Raw genomic sequence first — 21,570 nt, 5'->3', positions numbered from 1 at the left:
TAAGTAAATAATAATTTTTCATTCCACCTAAACAGTTAGATATACTATATTTTTTTAAATGACTTTTGAATTAAGTTGGGTTTAATTTTATACCATGTTTTTATTATACACTTGCACACTATTTCTAGACTGGCATTATGAATTTAGCCCCCCCTCCTCTATTAATGTTTTTTCCCATATGAATATAAACGTATTTCACTGTTATTTTAAATTTTCTTCAAATGGTTTATTGATACATATATCTAAAACAGAACTAATGGCATTAATCCACCTGGAATAACTGCCATATCTGTACTGCAATGTTTCAACAATTTCTTCATGTTAACCATTAGATGGCATCTGAACGTGTCTGAAATTAAGACTTTCTGGATTCATTAAGGCGTCAGGATGCTTTTGCCAAACACTGTTTATTCACAGTATCATACTGTTTTCATCCATCCATGCTGTCTTGTCAACATGAATGAAAACATCATATGGGAAATTATATTTCAGTATCATTATTCGTTTAAAAGTAACTATGGGTTTAAATTTTGTACAGTTCACAAAGCAGAAAAACACTTGTGGTGAGGTGAGTTTTTCCTGACTTGTTATTTTTATGTAAACCATTTTCTTCCTTTCACATCAATTTTTTTATTTCCTAGCATATCAAACATTACTGCAGTTTCATCCATATTTCCAATATGTGACAGTAAATAATTTTTTTTTGCCTTCGTAGGCTGATAACATACTCATGGAAAATTATCCATTTGTTATCCCAATCTTTTGGGAGCCTTTGCATAATTTTCGATATTCTCGTAGAGCTGAATTAATGGGTGCCATGAAATGATTACAGCAATTCAAACTTACTTTAAAGTTTTTACTTTCATCTGCATTCTTTTTTGCCTATTTTAAAGCAAATAAATATAGGCTGTTTCTTGTTATAATTAATCCATTCTAGAAATTTTCTAGGACACAGTTCACAACACTTCCTTCTAGTATAGGCAATTTCCTTTAAGCAAATCATATTTATACTTTTGACATATGACTTATTTCCTTTTTCTTCCACTCACACATGAAGTTTTCAACAATGTCAAACATCCTTGCAGCAGCATGATTCCTATTGTCTTTTGCAAATTGAAAGACTTTACATTTGAAACCAGCACTGTGTTTTGTTTGGTAAGAGCCATATTTACAACGAACAGAAACACTACATCAACTGTATTTCATTTAAAGCAAATGCGATTTACTAAACCTTCAGCCTTCGCTTCAAATTACTGCAGTCCAAAAAGGGCATCTGCTATAACTGTGTTTATATTATACTAAAAACTGATAGTTTGCATAGTTTGCTTGAAATTTTTACCCTTTTTCATAAAATGTTAACATTTGTTGATTTACAATGGATTCATAAAGATACTATATTATTCTTCCAAGTAAAAAGTACAGCCGCCAACCTTGAAATCTGAAAAAAAGGGGCATTTTCAAAGTGTGTATGATTTTAGTCTAATACCAATTGAATTCACATCATAATTGATGATTCATGTTGCTGAACTATTATAATGTGATTCTGGTGTAAAATATGTTTATATTTTATTAGATATTCTAAATTTCCGATTTTAATTATTTTCATTAATTTTGTAATTTTCTTAAATTCTCATGCTGACAAAATCCGGAGAGGGGGGAAAGGCTTTTATTGTATCTCAACTTGCTCAGTGAGTTCTAATTATAACATAATTAAACCAATCAAATGAAACACTAAAATCTATCAAGTAAAGAGCTTTTTAGCAGGAATAGTAATTAATTTAATAATATGGAAAATTAGAAATGAGATTAAATTACAATTTTTAATTTTTCAGAATAATTAATTATTCTAAATTACTATTCTTGATAATAAATCCAAAGTCAATAATCAAAGTTAACTGATATTAATTAAATTCATATGAATTTTATGAAAATAATTAGCAATTCGGAAAAAAAATCTGAAATTATGACACATCCAGTATTTAGTGACACTGATATGAGGCCAGAAAAATGGATTGCAAAAAATATGCTTAAATGCAAAAAAGTTTAAATGTTCATTAAAATGAATTACCTAGACATTTATCAGATGAAGGCAACAATAACAAGAAAAAAAAACTAAATAAATATTTTGTTAAAAAAGAAGAAAATTTTTGTGCCACATGTCAATAAACGAGGAAAAAGGCAATGTAAAATGGCATAGTTATGTCTTCATTGTTAAATAAAGTTATAACTCTACTAAAACAAATTTTGGAGTTTTAACTCCACTAAAAAAAGTTTCAAGAACTCATACATGTTGATATTTCGTTTTTGAATGCAAAATGATAAACAAAAAAATATTAAAGTATTAAAAAATTACATTACTGTTTGAAAAAATTAAAAACAGAAATATATAGAAAGGCTTGACAACCTACATTTTATAATAAAATTTCACCATAATCATTCAATTTTATTTTAGATGCAGAAGATAATATCTACAAGGATTTATGTTTGAAATTCTGCAAATGATTTATGCTATTAAAATTCTAGTTTAATGATAACACTCATGGTATAAAGCAGAGTTTCTTAAACTGGGGGTTGTGGAACCTGCAGCAGGATGGGGTTGCCAAAAATTTTAGCAGTTTTGATATTTCTTTAACGCACGTGACGCTGTCATTTCGTCTGTCACTTGTTTAAAATTTTCACATTTTTCTATGTCTTAAAATTCGAAATTAAAGTTAATGACCTAAATATGCAACGGTACAAATGAAACAAATGACAGTTTTACTCACGCGCGAGTCGGAGTTGCGCAATTCTTATAAGGTCCCACAAAATTTTTTTAAATATTATGGGATCCTGGATCAAAATCTCAGTGATAAAAAGGGGTCTCAACTGAAAAAAGTTTAAGAAACCCTAGTATAAAGTAACATTTGCAGCAAAATATTGCTAAGACCAGAAAAAATACTTGTTTACATTGCACTGAATTAAGAAAAATGCTTTCATAATATTGAAGATAAATAAAAGATGGCAACAAAATCTATATATCATACATATAATTTTATTGCAGAATAAAAGCAATTAACACATAAAAAATGTTACAACAAAACAAAAACGTAGAGAAGGAACATTCACCTAATATATCTCGTAGAGTTGGTTCATAAACTGGAAATTCATCTATTCCATTATGTACACAATTTGCTTCTGAAAGTTAAACAAAATGTATGAAAAATATGCATAACATACATTGTAAATATGTACAAACATAAATATTTTTGATGAAACCAATATGAGTTGCAGAATAAACATAAATCTTACTACGAAATTAAATTAAAAAAGACTTCTTTGTAGAATAACCATGCATTACCTAAACCACCCCAACTTATTAACATGTATGATAGTTATGAAAATTAGAGGCAAGTTCAATTAGAATTTTATTGCATTACTTTAAATAAGTAATTAAGGTATATTTCTGCATGTTATATCAAGCTCAGCGATAAACTTATGCTCAAGCTTAGCTCTGGTATTTCTCAGTTTTTAAGCACAATCTCAATGCTTATGTTTTTTTTTTGGGCGGGGGGAGAAAGAAAACCCGTAATTCCAAATGAAGGTTCAAATTAGATGAATTTGTATAACTCAATCACAATAAAACAAACAAACAAAAAAAAAAAAAAAAAAAAAAAAAAAAAAAAAAAAAAAAAAGGGGGGGGTCTTGTTCATATAATATTTATATAAGCTTCTAGTAAAATCAGCACAGGTGCTATCAACTGGAATCTTTTGGAAAAGCAAATGCATAAGAACAAAAAACATTATGAATTTCTGGCCAGTATATCTCTCAGGTAACTCAGTTAAGTCTAGAGACAAGCAAAAATTTATAATAATAAGAGAATTTTAAATTAAATTTATAATAATAAGAAAATTCTCCAAGAATATTCGTGCCATTTTACATAAGATACAAGACAGTGAGAAGATGGCTTCAACATACTCAGCAGAAAAAGAGGAAAAATGATGTTGTAAATTGGAAAGACAAGAAAGATATACGTTTGATGAGTACAGTCCATAATAACTTGATAATTGACGTTTGAAAACTGAAGAGAACTGTAAAAAAAACAATAATGTAAAAGATTACAATAACAAAATGGGAGGAGTGGACCACCTGGATCAGATCTTATCAAATTATCCTGCTGTTAGAAATAAGCAGAGATATTATTATTTTTCCATTATGCTTTATTTCCTTATAATATTCATTGGCATTCATCCACTACAAAAGTCATGTATGGAAAGTTATGATGTACAGAGAAAACATTACACGCTATGAAAAACAAACAGCAGCTGGGGGGAAATTTTCACAGACAGGAGAGGACGTCGAAAGGGTTAAATTATACACATTTTTTGCTGCACTTCATTAGAGATATATTTCTCATTTGTTCTAACTTGCAGGAAGGCAAAGCTATAAAAACTCATAACAATATAAAAACACAAAAAAATCTTCATTAAAAATTGCAAAATACATGAAACCTATAACACCAAATACAGTTTAAAAAAGAATTCTGAAACACTGACATTTATGTACCAACTGACTTAATTCACCATGGGGTATTAAGAATTTAAGTGTAAACAAATGGCGGCCTGATTAAGTCTAGCACCACTTTTAAATTTTTGATAATTCTACATCTATTGCATGCAGATTAACTAAAGGTATAAACACTTTAACCAGAACATAAGAGCAAGAATAATTCAATTTCTTTTAAAACAAAAAATGCAAAATTTACCAAAATATGAGAATTTCAGAAAAGGGAGGGGCTCACTGAGCCGGATAATGAAGTGGGGTTAGCACTACTACATACAAAATTTCAATGCTTTATGTCTAATCATTCTTGCATTTACACAAGATATAAACATTTGTACATACGTACAGACATCACACACTTAAAAAAAAAAAAAAAAAAAAAAAAAAAATCCTTTGAATTCTTACAATTTGTTTTGGAAAAAATAGTCTTATATTCTGTCCATACGTACAGATAGCATGCAAAAAAAAAAAAAAAAAAAAAAAAAAAAAAAAAAAACTTAATGGATATTTTCATTGAAATATAAAACCTGAAATTTTTTGCAATTATAATACTTACTTTATTTTGTACAAGGAAATAAGATAATTACATACAGAATAATAAGAACATTTATTTAATGAAGAAACAAGACGAAATACAGAACAAAACAGCACATATAAAACAATGTTACACACAGAAGAGAAACACATAACAACGTAAATTCAAACTTTATTTCATCAGAAAAAATTACATACATTAAATTTTAATGGCTTAAGTGCTAATGTTTGGCATTTGTAAAATAAATAAATAAACACATACATTAAATTTACCAAAGATGAAAAACAATTTTTGTATTAATAATCCGAACTCAGAAATAAATTTAAAAAAAAAAAATCAAGTCTGTATTCAGGCAGGAAGAAAAAAGCCTGTTTTGTTTCACAGAAATCAATCACAGACTAATTTTCTCAGACTTCAAAAGATTAGTTGTTACATGCCATTTCTCTAGAATCACTGCAATTTCACCATGCCATCTTGGCATTCCTTTTACTAAACTTTTTAAAAAATTAATGTAATACCCATATCATTTCTGCAAGATCAAAATTATTTGTGGCTTTTGACTAGCCAGCTAAATCTTCTTTCTCTTTCAGATTTCCTTTGTCTTCTTTAATTTTTTTTCAAATCTTATAATAATGTTGTAATTTTCTATTTTTTCCCCCTTCTTTCTTTTTCTTTTTTTTTTCCTGAAGAAATTTCAATATGTATTGCCCATTCTAATAAAAAAATCTGAGGAATAAAAGATAAAATTCCAAGTGTACTCATTTTTCTAATGTTACCACCATATTTTCCTCAAAAAAGCTACGACATATTGCTTCTCCAAGGCTGGATTTCTCGGACAAGAGCGCAATTTTTTGTTGTAATTCATATTTGTGCCGAGCTTCAGAAACATGCTGCATTTATTAAAGGACTATTTAGTGAACACGTTCTCTAAAATTTCTTGATTTTACATTGCTTCATTTTCAAAATTAGACAGAAAAAAACATGCCGTTCTTTATTTCTGGAGAGCAGTGTATTTCCATCTACATCTTAATAGCTCTACGCAAAATATTCTATGTTGAACCACATGCCTCAGCAAAGGCTGGTGACCATCATATACATTTTTTTTTTTTTAGGCTGCAGATCTTGGTTTGTTATTTTATTGTTGTTGCAGATGTATTTAAAGGCACTGCAATTAATTTCTGCGTTGAGAGATTTTCTCTTATTGCCAACAATTTTTAGAAAATATAGAACATAAAGTTTAAACATCAGAACGTACCTTTTTGGGGTACTCATTTGGAGTCTTCTATGAAGAAGTAATGATTGATGGCCTTTCTCTTTCCAATTAATAATGCTGGTTATTTTGCATTTAGAAATTTTAATACCATGCCTTTCACAACATTTTTGAATTACAGATTAAGAATATTTCTCTTTGTAAAGCACAAAAACATAACCTTCAATCTACAGCTTGTTTACATGCGACATTTTGAAAAAAGAATAAATTGAAAAGTAGCAGATGATATTTCTGATTTCAAATAATACGCTGTTTTCAGAAATTTTTATTCTAAAACACTTTCTTTTTTAAAATTCTTTATCGAAATCATCCTAAAAACTTGTAAACACTTTTTACAGCTTATGTAAATGGATTCTGCATGTTGAGAATTTTAATACAGAAAAAGCTTGTACTTAAATTGGCAAAAAAGTTAATAATAATTTCAAATTAAAAAATATCTAAATCTCACAATTAAAAAAATCTTTCTTCTTACCTGTAGCATCCAATTCGTATAACAACATCAAAGGCAGAAGAAAAGAACTTCATGTAAAAATTTCAACTATCAGTGTTTGTGTTGTGTAATGATTCAAGCATTTATCATTTTACAATGATATTTTGAAACTGCTAAGTTTTGCCACAATTTTGTTTTTTACCATTAAGCTCCACACAGTAATCTTCTAGAATTAAAAGTCCCCTTTGCTTTCTTTTTCACCACAATATTTAATAAGATGGTATTTTCCCCTCATACTGAGTCATTTAAAACACTTTTATTTGTGATGTTTTCAAGTATTTGCTTTACAGATAACTTTAAATTGATATGAATACAGATACTATGCAAAATGTACACACGAAACTTTCCTAGGTTAAAAAAAAGTCATAGAAAATGTCCATGGGACAGCTCTATTCGAAGAAAAAAATTACCACCTAATCACCTTTGAAGTAACATGCAACCAGAACACACACTTGCTTTAGCATCCCTGAAAGCAAAGTCTAATTTATAACTGAGGCCAAGGGGACAAAACACCTTAAGGAGGTCTCCTTTCTTCTAATTTTTTCATTGTAATGAATATTACTACAACGAATTTATGACAAAGTATTTCACAAAATAAGCAACCCTAGAAATTCACTATTTTCTCATTAAAACTTAGTGAAACAATAAGCACATTTTATCTTTCTGTATATTTGTTTATAGCTTCAGTTTATTATGCCTCATACAAAATATAACACACTTACACATTTTAAACTATAGTGTTGCCAATTTCTGGGATAAATCTTTTATGAGAAAAAGAGAAAACCTAGAATTTTTAATAATTTTACTAAAACTTTTATTAAATTACACAAAGACCAAAATAATGCAATTAAAGCTATTTTTCAACTTAATACGCACATGACTATTCCATTAAAAGACCTCTAAATTCACATGACATCATGAATTTCATACAATAGTAGAGACTGCTTATGCATGTTACTGCTTTTTTACAAACATAAGCTTCACTAAATACTGAGTACGATGAAGGTCCGTTTTTTGATTCAGAAGAATGACGTAAAAAAGTAAAAAGCAAAATTTAAAATTTTAATTTCATATTTTAATTAGAATTAAAGAAAGTTATTTTAAAAAACTACATATTTTAAGTATTACAAAAAATACCGAGGCTCAACGTCCATGTTAAGTTTACCCATGTGTAAATCCAGCCCTGTCTGAAAGAAATTCCTTTTTTTATATGTATAATAAACTGGCTGTCTCATTGTTTTAAAAAGTTTGAATTTTTTTAAAACAGTGACCTTGAAGAACCATGCAAATAAGGGGGACAGCACAGTCAGAGAAAAATCTGGCTAATAATATGGTTGTGTCAAGACAATAATCAGTTTCTAATTTGGAGGGGGGAATATCTAGAATGCAGCAATACATTGAACGGTTCTACTTCAAATATGCACAAAGATAACACACACAGGAGGGGAAAAAAAAAAGAGCTGGCATGGAAGAACTGCATACATGTAATTTGTAACTGTGGATTTTGCCACTGGAACTCAAAAGCTTAGGATTTCTAGTACCTTGCCTCCTAAATAACATATGGCTCAGTGGTATGCTTTTCACTGAACTTTCTGAACAATAATGTATGACAATAACAAAATATTAATTAGAGATAAAAAAAAACATACATTTAACTTACCTTCATTGATATTAGAGAAATAGGATGAATGATTTTGAAATGGAGCTGCTAAAGGATTCAATGTACTAGTTTCTTTACGTGAATTTCCTTTCCATGGCATTAAACAACTAGGTACAGACAAATTTGAGTTTTGTGCTGTGGGAAAAGAACCTTGGGCAACTGTGTTTTTGGACGGCTGCTGAAATGCATGCAATATATTATGGAAGTCGCTGGAATTGCTAAAGCCATTCACTGCTAAAGTTTCTTGAAATGTTTGCGGTTGTTCCACAGAAATGACTCGCTTTTCACTTGAATCACATAATTCCACATGATGATCACTTTGGGCAGGATCTGAGAAATCCAAACTTGATTGGAAATTACTCTGAATGTAATTAAACCCTACTGTTTCTTCTTTGATGGATACAGACGGTGGTCTAAAAAAACCAAACATGATTTATTTTCACATTATATTGAAATAACAAATTCAAAAACTAAAGAACTGGACTCAAATATGCTTTAATAAAAATATGCAGTCTTTGAAATCTTAAGATGCTATAGCAATAATTGTAGACACATTTTTAAATTTTCATGTTTTAAAACATTTAAAAAAGAAAGAATAGGTACTTTATTTTGCTTGCACAATTTGAATTTTTTTTAGTTGTAGAAGAACATGCACTGAATAATTTTCTACAGAAAGATATATGAGCCAATGTTACATACTAGGCAACATTTAATTAAACGTGTTATTATTGTAATAGTATTTTTGTTTTTGAAGCAATTATTGTTAATAACAAGTTTTTAAAAGAGTGCCATCCTTTTTCTTCTTTGTTTATATATCACAGTCGAAATGGGCTGATGATGAAAGTATGCTTTTTTGCTCAAGTATCAAGTTGGCACATATACTGTTATTAAAGAAAACTTTTTGGAACATATTCTTCCATAATGGAGGGGGAAATCTCAAAATAATTTTTTACAGTACAAAAATACATAAATGAACAAAAGGAGAAAAGAAGATCGATCGTCAAATTTTTCAGAGAAAAATGACTCCACAATTAATTTTAGTTAAAAAATTAGTCACACAATTTCCAATGCACTTATTGTATAACTGCAGAATAAATTAAATATGACTTTCCAAATATAAAATATGATACATTAGGATTATTGTCACATGAAGAATTTCTATGCAAGATTGTATGTGGATTTGTATTGTATGATTGTATGATTGTACATGCAGTGTGTGCATAAAAGTCCTTATGCAACTTTTATTTTACAATTGTTAGTTACATACATAAGCATCCAAAAATATTTTCAGTAACATAAATATTTATGTTTTGTCTTTTTTAAATTATGAAATTGTAAAATTGATTGCAAAAACTACAAAATCTAACTTTTTATGTAGTTTCCCTACAGTTATATTTAGTAAAGGTTTATGTCCATTCTAAAAAATGAAACATGAAAAGACTGACTTACATACAACAAAAACTGGCCAAGATATTAAAAGTCTGAGATAGTATTACCTGAAAACCCAGGTCTTACAGAAAACTTGGAACAGAATATTTAAATTTGTATGTAATACAAATAAATAAAATAGTTTAGAAAAAGATTTCTAACAGTAATAGATTAAATTATGAGCACTGGTATGCAGAATATTGTGAACAGTTCTGATCAATAAATATTTTTCAAAAAGGAAATCTTATTCACAGAATCTGCAGAATTCATAACCTAAGAAATGGCACACTGTAAACTCGTAACACTATTTGCATAAATAAATTAAAAAAAAAAAAAAAAAATCTAGTTTAATGATTTTTAATGACTGTTAGATTACAATCTTAAAATAATAAAACTGCATGTGAATGTTACTAATGAATTTTTAGTACTTGAAAATTTAAGAATTACTTTATGAAAATGCTTTCGATATATCCAATGCAACCTAATTAAAAATTTCAGAATATCGCATATTAATCAATTAGTAAATTACAGAGGTAAAAGTTTTGAATGACATTAAATAAGAAGACAGATTGACCTCAAATTCTTCTAATTCATTTTTTAAACAACCACCTGAAGAGAGTGACAGATTGCTTTCTGGCACTAAAAAATGTAAAAAATTCCTGAACTTTCAAATTAAATATTTCAAATCAATATTTATCATATGAGGGGGCTGTAACAATTTTAAATATTAATAAAATCTTGTAGCTTAAAATAAATAATTTATTTAAATGAACAATATGTGAATGGCAATGTTTGAAACCAGGTTCAAGTGCCACGTGCGGCTCTCTAACAAAGAATGTATTTTATTTTAAAATGTTAGAATTAATTTTTCCTTCTTGTTTTGTATGTCGCTATTTTGAGTGCTAAATAAAGTTTTTTCTGTGTTCCATCATTGGAGTTGCTTCATATAGCCAAAGAAGTATCACAGTCATAATTATTTTGGAGGCACCGACAAGATCGAATAATCGTGCATATTTTTATTTTATTAGTTCATCACTGAATATAATATTAGTGATACCAGATTATTACTTCCTGTTAATATTGAATTGCTTTACTTTATTAGTTCATCACTGAATGCAATATTAGCGATACCAGATTACTACTTCCTGTTAATATTGAATTGTCTTATTTTATTACCATATTGGATATCATTTTAATATTCCTTTTAGTTGTCCAGACAGTAGATATATATATTGCTCTATGTTGATATTCTTATTTTAGCCACAATTAATGTGGTAGAGAGAACAAACTTCATATAATTTAAATATTTCATTTTTGAGGTATACGTATTTAACAGATTGCATTTAATTCGGTGATTCCTGACTGCATTAATTAATTAAAGTAATTGAATTGAGCTATTTTGAGGAAGTATAAAGAACATAGTGTTCGCAAATTTTAAACATAGAAACAATTTCTTACTTAGGAAGAGCTCGTAAGGAAGATTTGCAAAATCCCGTGGCTGAACTGGGTGTTCATGTGACTGCAGATTTGAAAATACAGTCAAAAGTCGTTAATCCGGACTCGTCGGGACTTTGGCGATTCCGGATTATAGATCATCAGTTTAAATCTGGTAAAATTTAAACTGATGCATGCAGAAATTACAAAATTAAAAATATGAAACCGTAATTTATGAAATAAAGAACAATTATGATCTAAAGGGTATCAAAATTTACAAAAAGAAAAAGCTTAATATTTATTTGTTTACTTTATTAAACATTTCTTTCAATGTAAGTTGTTTAAGTTGCTTCATTTCATGTGACAATACTTTCTGTTTAGTTCTATTAAACAGACATAATTTCTTGTTTTACAAAGTTCTGCTGTTCAAATCCTATAATTGCTGTGTCGAGAATACCGACTAATTTGTCAATCGAAATGTTTTCATTTTCAATAACCTCTCTGTCACTTTCTTCACTATCGAAAGCGAATTATAATGATGAGGAACTTAATTTAAATCATATCAAAGACGGAGTACATCGAGATGAAATACTACATTTAGTAAAAAATTATAAGCCAAATAAAATAAAAACATCTGCCCTGAAGATAAGGATAGTGCTGACAGATCAACTTCCAATTCATTGCGCGCCACGTCGTTTCTCCCCCCTGCCGCAGAACAGTGTGAAATTGATAAACAGATTTCGGATTAAACAGAAACGTATTATGCGTTTATTATGCATTTTACGCATAATATGTTTACGCATGCACGTTTAATGTATAATGGCCTTGTAGCTTTGAGGTCCGGATTATGGGTGTCCGAATTAACGACTTTTGACTGTATTCGATTTAAAATGGAAAATTGTTGAAAGTAGAGATTATGATGAAGTATTCGGCAAAGTAGCCTTAGACACAATAATAGAAGAATGGAAAGAGAGGGAGGAAAGAGAAGAACGTAGGAGATAGAAAGAAGCAGAAGAGCAGAGAAGGAACGAACAGCATGAATTAGAGAGATTAAGACTTGAAGCAGAGACAAAGTCTCAAAATACTGGACAAATCCGGTCGAAAATGGAGCTGCATCAATTTATGCAAAAATTCAATGACAAGAAAGGAGATATCAGTCTATATTTGGTATTGTTTGAAAGGCAAGCAGAATGGACTCACATTGATAAAGAAGAATTTGTATCTCATTTACTAGGACTACTTCCTTACAAAGTAACCCAGTTAATAGCTGGAGAACCCTCTGATAAAGCTAAAGCCTATGAACACGTGAAGAATTTATTGTTAAGATGGTTTAAATTAAGCCCGGAAAAGTTTAGGCAGAAATTTAGGAATCATCAAAAGAGTGCTGAATCCACATGGGTGGATTTCAATTATGAAATAGAAAATTATTGCAAAGAATGGGTGACTGGTCTAGGAGTTAAGACTTTTGATCAGTTGCAAGATTTGATGGTGATTGACCGACCACCTTAAGCGTTGAGTTCTTCCTGAAATTCGAGATTATTTTCTTGATAAGTGGGTAGAGATGATTTCATCTAAAAAATTAACTGAAAAACTTGATGCCTATGAAAACGTTTGCGGAATCTTTCAAAAAAGGCCTGTAGTGGATCGGCAGAAAGAGAGATACAATGCACTAACTCAAGGTAAATTGAGTTCAGATAATAATAATAATAATAATAAAAAAACTGTCATCAGGATTTAATTCGCAAAGCTGGTTTCATAGACCTAGAAGTTAACGTCCAGATGATAAATATGAAAAACGAAAGATGCCACAATGCTATCAGTGTGGGTCCTATCAACATTTAAGACCAAAATGTCCAAAACTTAAGAATAGTACTGAATCTTCTGCTAATCTTAACAGAATTAGTGCAAAACCAGAGGATAAATTTCTATTACCTTACACTAGTATGGGTTATGTAAATGACCATAAAATTTTTATATTAAGGGATTCAGGTGCTAGTATTGATATAGTTTGTCACAAATACATCACGCCAGAAATGCTGACAGGTGAAAATGTGTGGACGCGACATTTGAATCCAAGCTGTTTACCATTGGCTGAGATCGAACTAAATTGCGATCTTGGGCGAGTAATAACTAAGGCTGCCATTATTAGAAATGAAACATTATTAGATATGAAATGAAAGGAAGGTATTTATTAGGCAATCGAACTTTTGCACTGGTGAATAAACAAGGAAAGGAGCCTGATAGTTGTCCTCACCAGGTTAATGCTGTCTCTACTAGAGCTCAAAGGAAAAGAGAAATAGCTGAAGAGAAGACCTTGGAACCGATGAAGGGAAGAAAATAAAGCATCCAGATGTTTTTGAAGAAGATAATTTACCGGAACTAAATACGGAAGATGAAGCTCTCATGAAACTGGTATACATTGACTCGGAAGAAGTTGCACAACTTCAGCTTACTGATAAGGAACTGTCTAAAATCATCAAAGAAGTTCAAGACGGTACATGCAAAAATGAGAACTATAGTCTGACAAGAAAAGAGCTTTTAGTTAAAAAAATGATGTAATTACCTCTCGTGGAGGCTCTACCATTTATTGATTTTGTATAAAGTTAGTTTTTCTTTTCTATTACAGGTGTCCAAATACTTATTGGTAGTCAGTGTAGTACTATGCCAATTAGACGATGAACAACATGAACATCCTATCTTGTACATAAGCAAAAAATTTACTAAATTTTAAAAGAATTATTTTACTACTGATAGGAGTGCACTGCTATCATCTACGCTATCAAGAAACTGCATTTTTATCTGGATGGTCAGTAAGAATTCTTGATTCAAACTGATCATAATCCTTTGGTCTGGCTACAATTCAATGCCAAATGTAACTCTAGATTGATGTGCTGGGCACCCTCATTACAACCTTGTAATTTTAAGGTCATTCATCACAAAGGATCTTTGCACAAGAACATAGATGTTCTGAGTAGAATTAAGCAATATAATAACTCTTAGTGTATGTAATCCCATTTAGAATTAATTTTATTATTTAATGTATGCTCAACTGATGTATTTGAACGTTCTCCATTTTTTTTTCCCCTATTTAAATGTGGTGTAAAAGTATTTGTTTAAAACTTAAAAATTTTGGCCTGAAATTTAGAAACTTATGTGAGAAGTTACCTTTACTCTTTAAGCAATTGAGCAAGCCGAGCTTATAAACTTTCGAATTTTACAGAACTTTTCCCTTCAGTAAAAGTCCCTCCGTTGGGGGAGAGGTTGTAATAGTTTTAAATATTATTAAAATCTTGTAGTTTAAAATAAATAATTTATTTAGATGAACATTAGGTATATGTGAATGGCAATGTTTGAAACCAGGTTTGAGTGCCACGTGCGACTCTCGCACAAAGAATGCATTTTATTTTAAAATGTTAGAATTCGTTTTTCTTTCTTGTTTTGTATATCGCCATTTTGAGTGCTAAATAAAGTTTTTTCTGTGTTTCATCATTGGAGTTGCTTCATATTGCCAAAGAAGTATCACAGGGCTCAAACATTTTTTGTCTTATTTTTTTAGAAGAGCATGAAGTGTGCTAAATATAACTAAGTTGGATTTCCAAAATTCAGAAACAGAAATATTTTTTTTAATTCAAAAGTACTGTAACATTATTATCTGCCTTATTTACAGCATTTTTTTAGTAGGAAATAATATTTCTATGAAAATATAGGCCCAAAATAAAGACTTTTATGTATACACTGCACAATTTTTCTACAAGCATGCACAACTCCAAATTATGAAAAATTCAGTACCTAGAATTTTGGACACCCCTTCAGAAATTGCCAAATCTATTTCTTTAAAAATAAAAGTTCCAAATAAGGAACACAAGAATCAATCTACATAACAGTTTCAAAAAAGTAAGTGTTCTAAAATAGCAAAACAAATTAATTCAACTATACCTAAAACTTGCTTTTCCTTCAGTAAAATTTAAAATTTTGTCACAGTTCTAAGCACTGAGCGGCTAAAAAAAATCTGTATAGCTAATAAAAATGAATTTAAAACAGAATATGCAATATATTACAAACTTTGATGTCACTGCACACTGAAGATTTACTCAACAACAACAACAACAAAAAAAAAAAAAAAAAAAAAAAAAAAAAAAAGATTTTCCAAATATTTATCTATGTTATAAAAAAATTTCTTAAGTCCTTAAACACACATACATTGCTCCAACTTCCATTGAAGGTAAAAGCAATTCTTATGTATTTGATATTTTGGTACACCAGATTTTTAAGATGTTTAAAATGGTTTGCTGCTGCTGCCTTTTGAACCCTTTAGCAGTTGCAAAATTAAGCAATTCTTTCTTCCAAAATACGTATGATATCTGTCAGTCAAACTAACTTGCAGGACAAAGAACATAAGTCATAGAGAGATGCATTTTCAAGGCGTTTAACCTTGTTAGCTTCTTCCTTTTCTTTCTTTCAGTCTTAAAACAGCGTAACATTAATAATTACATGACACAATAGTGCATTTTCACAAAGTGCCTAAATTAGTTAGGCTCTTCTCCTTTTTTTGACTTAGCTAAAACAGCATATGACTCTGTCATTTGGAAACATCTGCCATTAAGTTTTCCACAGACTGACTGGGATGCCACTTCTTGGCTATGACTGAGATCTTTTCCTACTTCATCAGAAGATTATCAATAGCTGCAGGACAGGACATTTTGTGTTCTATATCTCTTCTTCCTCACCTGAAGAAATTTCTCTTTGGAATTCTTTATTTTAATATTCAAGTAAAACGTGGTCATTCGGTGTCAATATATCAAAAAGTCAAAATTGTAAAAAACAACCTTATATTTAGCGTAGGTATAATGAAACACTCAATCGATTTCGAGGGCAGCTAAAGGTCCCTCCTCATCAGGAGAAAGAAATACATAGAAAGAAGAAAATAGGAATCACAGAAACACGTGGTGCTTATCAGCACTGCACGTGGATATAACTAGATTTTTAATCAGAGTTGCACTGGCCGCCTACTTTTACTGAGCCAGGCTGTCTGATCAAGCATAAAGAAATATTAGCGAAGTTAAAATAGGGAGCGAGGGGCAAATGCACATTACGCTCAAAATCTGAACTTCAAATAAATAAGTGCTGATAAGCACCACGTGTTTCTGTGATTCCTATTTTCTTCTTTCTATGTATTTCTTTCTCCTGATGAGGAGGGACCTTTAGCTGCCCTCGAAATCGATTGAGTGTTTCATTATACCTACGCTAAATATAAGGTTGTTTTTTATGATTTTGACTGTCACATTAACGTGTTTCTCTTCTAGTCTAGTCTATATCAAAAAGTAGCAGATAAGGAAGATTGATTGACATAGCAGATAAGGAAGATTTTTATACTCTCGCCATTAAAAAAATATCAAATTCTTGCTTGATATTATTTCATGTGAATAACAGCACTTCGTCAGAAAAAATTCTTGAGAGCTGTACAGGCAACTTTCCTTCCTCCTCATTTGAAGAAAATTCTCTGCAGTATTCCTCAAAGTGAAAGCTGGTCTTGTGGCAATATAATATAACCTCCTCAATTCATATTACTATATATATATATATATATATAAACACCTTAATAACAATAGCAGGCAAGAAAACTTTGTTCTCTTTCTTTTCTTCATCAGAAGAAATATTACTCTGGTCACTTCTGTGTTTCCATTCAGACAGGAAGCTGCTAACTATCTATGTTCATATACAAATGTTAAAATTTAGTTTCATGTTTTGTTTCAATGGTATATGGTATTTCCGTGTGGTTCGTAATGTAAGATCAAATTCATTATTTTTTAGTCCATACACAGATTCAATATGTGGGAGATACGTTATGCAAAGCATTATTACATCAATGTTAAGTTGCCTTATTTGTTTGGCTATTGGTGAGCTCATAAGTTCATCCTTTATTCGCTTAACACAATAACAAACCAAAGAAAGATCAACTTATAGTAGTCTTCATGGAGGATTTTCCGAGGCTAACTGGAATGCTTTCACATTTAATTGGAGAAAAATCAAAAAAATAATACCCACTGAGGTAACCCCTTCACAGTAGACTAAATCAATGCTTAACAACCACTCAGTCTGGCACAAATTTTTACACATTAATGTCTCCCACAAAAAAAAAAAAAAAAACAACTTATGTTCACAATCTAGCACAAAATTATCTAACATCTTACCTTTGCAGCAGCACAGCTTTAAAGCATTACTTTTCTAGTATTCAATCTAAATCAGTAGTTTATTTATTTATTTATTTTACATTATCAGCAATCCAGCACAGAACAAAACTTTAAGACATAATCTGGAAGATTTGCAGCACTAATCAGAAAAATATTATTTGACATACCTGTCACTCTCTGTACTTGATGTTAATGGTGAATCTAGTGAACTTTCAGAATTTACCCTTGAAAGTTCTTCAGACTGACTTTGTTCATTATTTACAGATGACAATTGTATTGTTTTTTGGCTGATGTTTGATTCTTCAAGTTGGCTATCTTGACTTTTTTCTCTAGAAATAAATTCCATTTTAAGAAACAAATAAAAATTGAAACAAACACAAGTCTGGCAGAAAGTTCTGAAACAAAAGTTTCTCTAAAAAAAAGGAAAAATAATTTTATGACAATAATTTCAAAATTATGAGTAAAATGATTCTGTAAAAATACAGTCTTTTTATGAGTTGTAAAAAATGCAGCATTGTATAAATATATAAATTATGAAAAAGTATTTAGGTGACGGTTACTCACCAATATGCTACCAACATAAATTTGTTTTTTTCTGGGGGGGGGTAAACATTGTGACAACTCATTTTGAATATTTTAAAAAAGATACAAGAACTTTGTTTTTATTACATCATCATCAAGTGACCAATTAATACAGCGTAATTCCTTTCCCATGGAAAGTTTTTATGACAACATTTACTCACTGCATTGCACGATATGCATTTACTACATTTGTCGCAAATGATGCAGAAGCAATCTATGATTCCCAGGAAAATGATACAAGTCCTCACATCATGAGCATTTCAATTCTCATACAAAGAAACTGTAAACGATGGAAGATGTATGATGAAAATTTAGCATTAACACAACTACTGATAAAGTATTAAAATAAAAATTGGGTTGAGGGAAGTAACTTGTCTTCTTATCTGGCAGAGTTCACATAGAGGGTGGGAATAACAATCTGTTTGATATGATTTTAAATGGAATTTCTGAACAATACCTGCCAGAACCTTGTTTCTCCATTTTGCAGATTTCAAAAATATATTTCACCATCAAAATGAATCAATGGATTATGGTAGAGTATTAAATACCCAAGACTTACAGAGATAAAAAAAAAAAAAAAAAATTCAGAAGTCACTCTCTCTTGTCCTTGTTTTATTATTATTATTGCTGTTGTTATCTTTAGGCAAAAACTAGACAGATTCAATGCTTAACCACCCAGTTTGGCACAAATTTTTAAACATTTAAGCCCTCGTATAAAAAACTAAGTTCCTAATCTAGCACAAAATTCCCTAACATCTTACCTTTGAAGCAGTGCAGCATAAAGCCTTACATTTCTAGTATTCAATCTAAATCAGTAGTTTGTTTATTTATTTATTTATTTAACATTCTCAGCAATCCAGCACAGAACAAAATTTTAAAACACAATCTGGAAGATTTGCAGTACTAATCAGAGAAATATTATATGACATATCTGTCACTCTCCGAACTTAATGTTAATGGAGAATTTAGTGAGAATTTGGCAGGCTAACATATATGGCTAACAACAAAAATTCAGTCTCTGTGTTAAGAACTGCTTGAAGGCAGTATGACCATAGAAAAATATTAACTGTTCCACTAAGATGCATCCTGAAAATTGAATGAATCTCACACTGGAAAAACTCTTTTCATAACCTTGCCTGATTAAAAATATAGTCTACATGAGAAATATTAATGAATTCTATAGAAGAAACATGATGAACCATGTACGAGGATGCCAGATCTTCTGGTCACTAAGCTGCATACTCAGAAAGGAGAAATCTTCATCAAAGATGCCAAAGTGAATGTGGAAACAGCAGACATTTTAACTTCTAGAACCAACTCAGCTTTACATGGCTGCGATCCAAAATCTTATAACATACTGGTAGAAGGTTATTAATAATTAGATTTTATACGAAATAAATGTCTATACTGTGCTCTTCAGTGGTTACAGCTTTTCCAGAAACCCAAAATATTTTTTCCAGCAGTTAATAATTTTTCAACATGCATACTATATATGCAGGAAAGTTTTATTTTACAAGGATATTTCAATACTTGCACACCAAATAATACATAGCCAAAAATAACTATCCTTGACGTTGATCCCTGCGAGTCTGGCAAACAAAGAAGCTGTTTTGCATTCTTCTAAAAGAATGCAAGTTTTCATTACTTTTCTTGTTAATGATCCTTTTTTCTCCTTTCTTAGGTTACAAGAGACTGCAGATGGCTTTCAAATCACAGAAAAAAGATGTCTTCGATGCATCATTTTTTGGTAACAGTAAAGTTTTCATGACAAAGTTTGTTCATAACCTGTTAATTTTTATTTCATTTTGCATTTACAAGTTTTGTGAAGAAATGAAGCAGAAGCCATTTACTATTCCCAGGCAATTGATATTTTCTCAAAAACATTGTTGCAATGTAGCTGCACATGAATTATAACAGATATATAATGTCAACAGCAGCCAATAAAGTGTTAGAGCACATGCTGGGAACTGACTTGAGGAAAAGTCATTTGCCTATTTAGTACAGTACAAAGTCTGTAATCTGGACGTCCATAATCCATAATGATCTATAATCCGGACTTCAAAGCTGCAAACTTTATGCGCATGCGTAAACGCATGATATAAGCTAGGCTAAAATTACCTAAGGCATTTCAGTTAATGCTGCAGATTGCGCTCTCCTTAATCTTGTAATTGGATTCGGCTTATTATTTTTTGCAGACTGTTAGAACATTTTATAAAAATTAAGCTTGAACTTTCGATTATGTCAAAAAGAGTTTTCAATTCTGGAGCTGCCAAAGGATCTACAAAGTGAAAGCATGCTTCGATGTCCATTAAACAAAAAGTGGAATTGCTGCAAAAAAATGTATAAAGGCCTATCTGTCTCAAAATTATGCGAGAAGTACGGCATTGGAAAGTCCACTATATATGACGCACGAAAAAGGAACTTTTTAAATTTTTTGTGGAAGCATCTTAAACAACTTACATTGAAAGAAATGTTTAATAAAGTAAACAAATAAATATTAAGCTTTTCTTTTTGTAAATTTTGATACTCTTTAGATCATAATTGTTCTCTATTTCATAAATTATGATTTCATACTTTTAACTGTATAATTTCTGCATGCCATCTTACCAAATTTAAATTGATGATCTATAATCTGGAGAAACCCCTAATCCCGAATTGCCGAAGTCCCGACGAGTCCAGATTATGAACTTTTTACTGCACTATGAAGTGGCACAGACAAAGTATGGAGATGCATGATGGGTGGTTGAATTCATGGTATAACCTAAAAGGTTACAATGTGCCAAACACGTGGTCATCTAATTTTAAAATTGTCATAATAAATTTAAATTTGAAACCAGGTAAAATCTCAATATATATATAACATATAAAAACAATCTATTTAAAACCAATCAAATTAAGTTTAAAAAACCAGTTTCCGTCAAATACCAAAATAGATTACAATTGACTTCTCTTTCGATTAAATGACCAAGAGGTAAGTCAAAGCTATTAAAATATTTTAAACAAAGACTCTTAAAATATACACATTCTACTAAAATGTGATGCACTGATAGAGCGGCATTTTACTTTGAGCAAATAGACTCACTCACAGCTTTTAGAAGACGATTAAATTCAGCACAAGAGTAACCAATTCTAAGACAAGTTAAAAGAACCTCCCCAATTTCTATAAGATTTCTAAAATTCTACTTAGGGCTTTACGCTTCCCAATCTATTATTGAAAGTCCCAAAAGTTGCTGCAATTTAATTAGGATCTTCTGCTTGATGACAACAATCTCTCAAAGGGACAAGCCTAATAGATAATTCAACAGCAGACTTTGCTGTGACTTCTGCCAGCTCATTTCCTTTTATGCCCACAAGTCCAGAAACACAGAAATTAAAGAATACAATAACCATTCCTTAAATTAAAATGTGGCCTTAGAGCTTCAATAAGTACTAGATTCTGT

General features: G+C 30.4%; 1 protein-coding gene across 2 annotated transcripts in view; it reads right to left on the bottom strand.

Moving 5' to 3' along the window:
• Positions 1 to 21,570, bottom strand: part of LOC118185341 (uncharacterized) — a 117,791-nt gene that overhangs the window by 36,871 nt on the left and 59,350 nt on the right. For both annotated transcript variants that reach the window (XM_085821474.1, XM_035355181.2), the window contains 3 exons: positions 17,716 to 17,877; positions 8,496 to 8,908; positions 3,106 to 3,174 (listed from right to left, as the gene is read on the bottom strand). In XM_085821474.1, the coding sequence (XP_085677600.1) occupies positions 3,106 to 3,174; positions 8,496 to 8,908; positions 17,716 to 17,877 (644 nt within the window). The remainder of the gene's footprint in view (positions 1 to 3,105; positions 3,175 to 8,495; positions 8,909 to 17,715; positions 17,878 to 21,570) is intronic.

The sequence above is a fragment of the Stegodyphus dumicola genome, chromosome 1, assembly GCF_044657685.1.
Source record: "Stegodyphus dumicola isolate Sdum_Otavi_A_Nest chromosome 1, ASM4465768v1".
NCBI classification, from domain to species: Eukaryota; Metazoa; Arthropoda; class Arachnida; order Araneae; family Eresidae; genus Stegodyphus; species Stegodyphus dumicola.
Note: the sequence above shows the minus strand (reverse complement) of the source record. Positions and strands in the feature narration are given on the sequence as shown.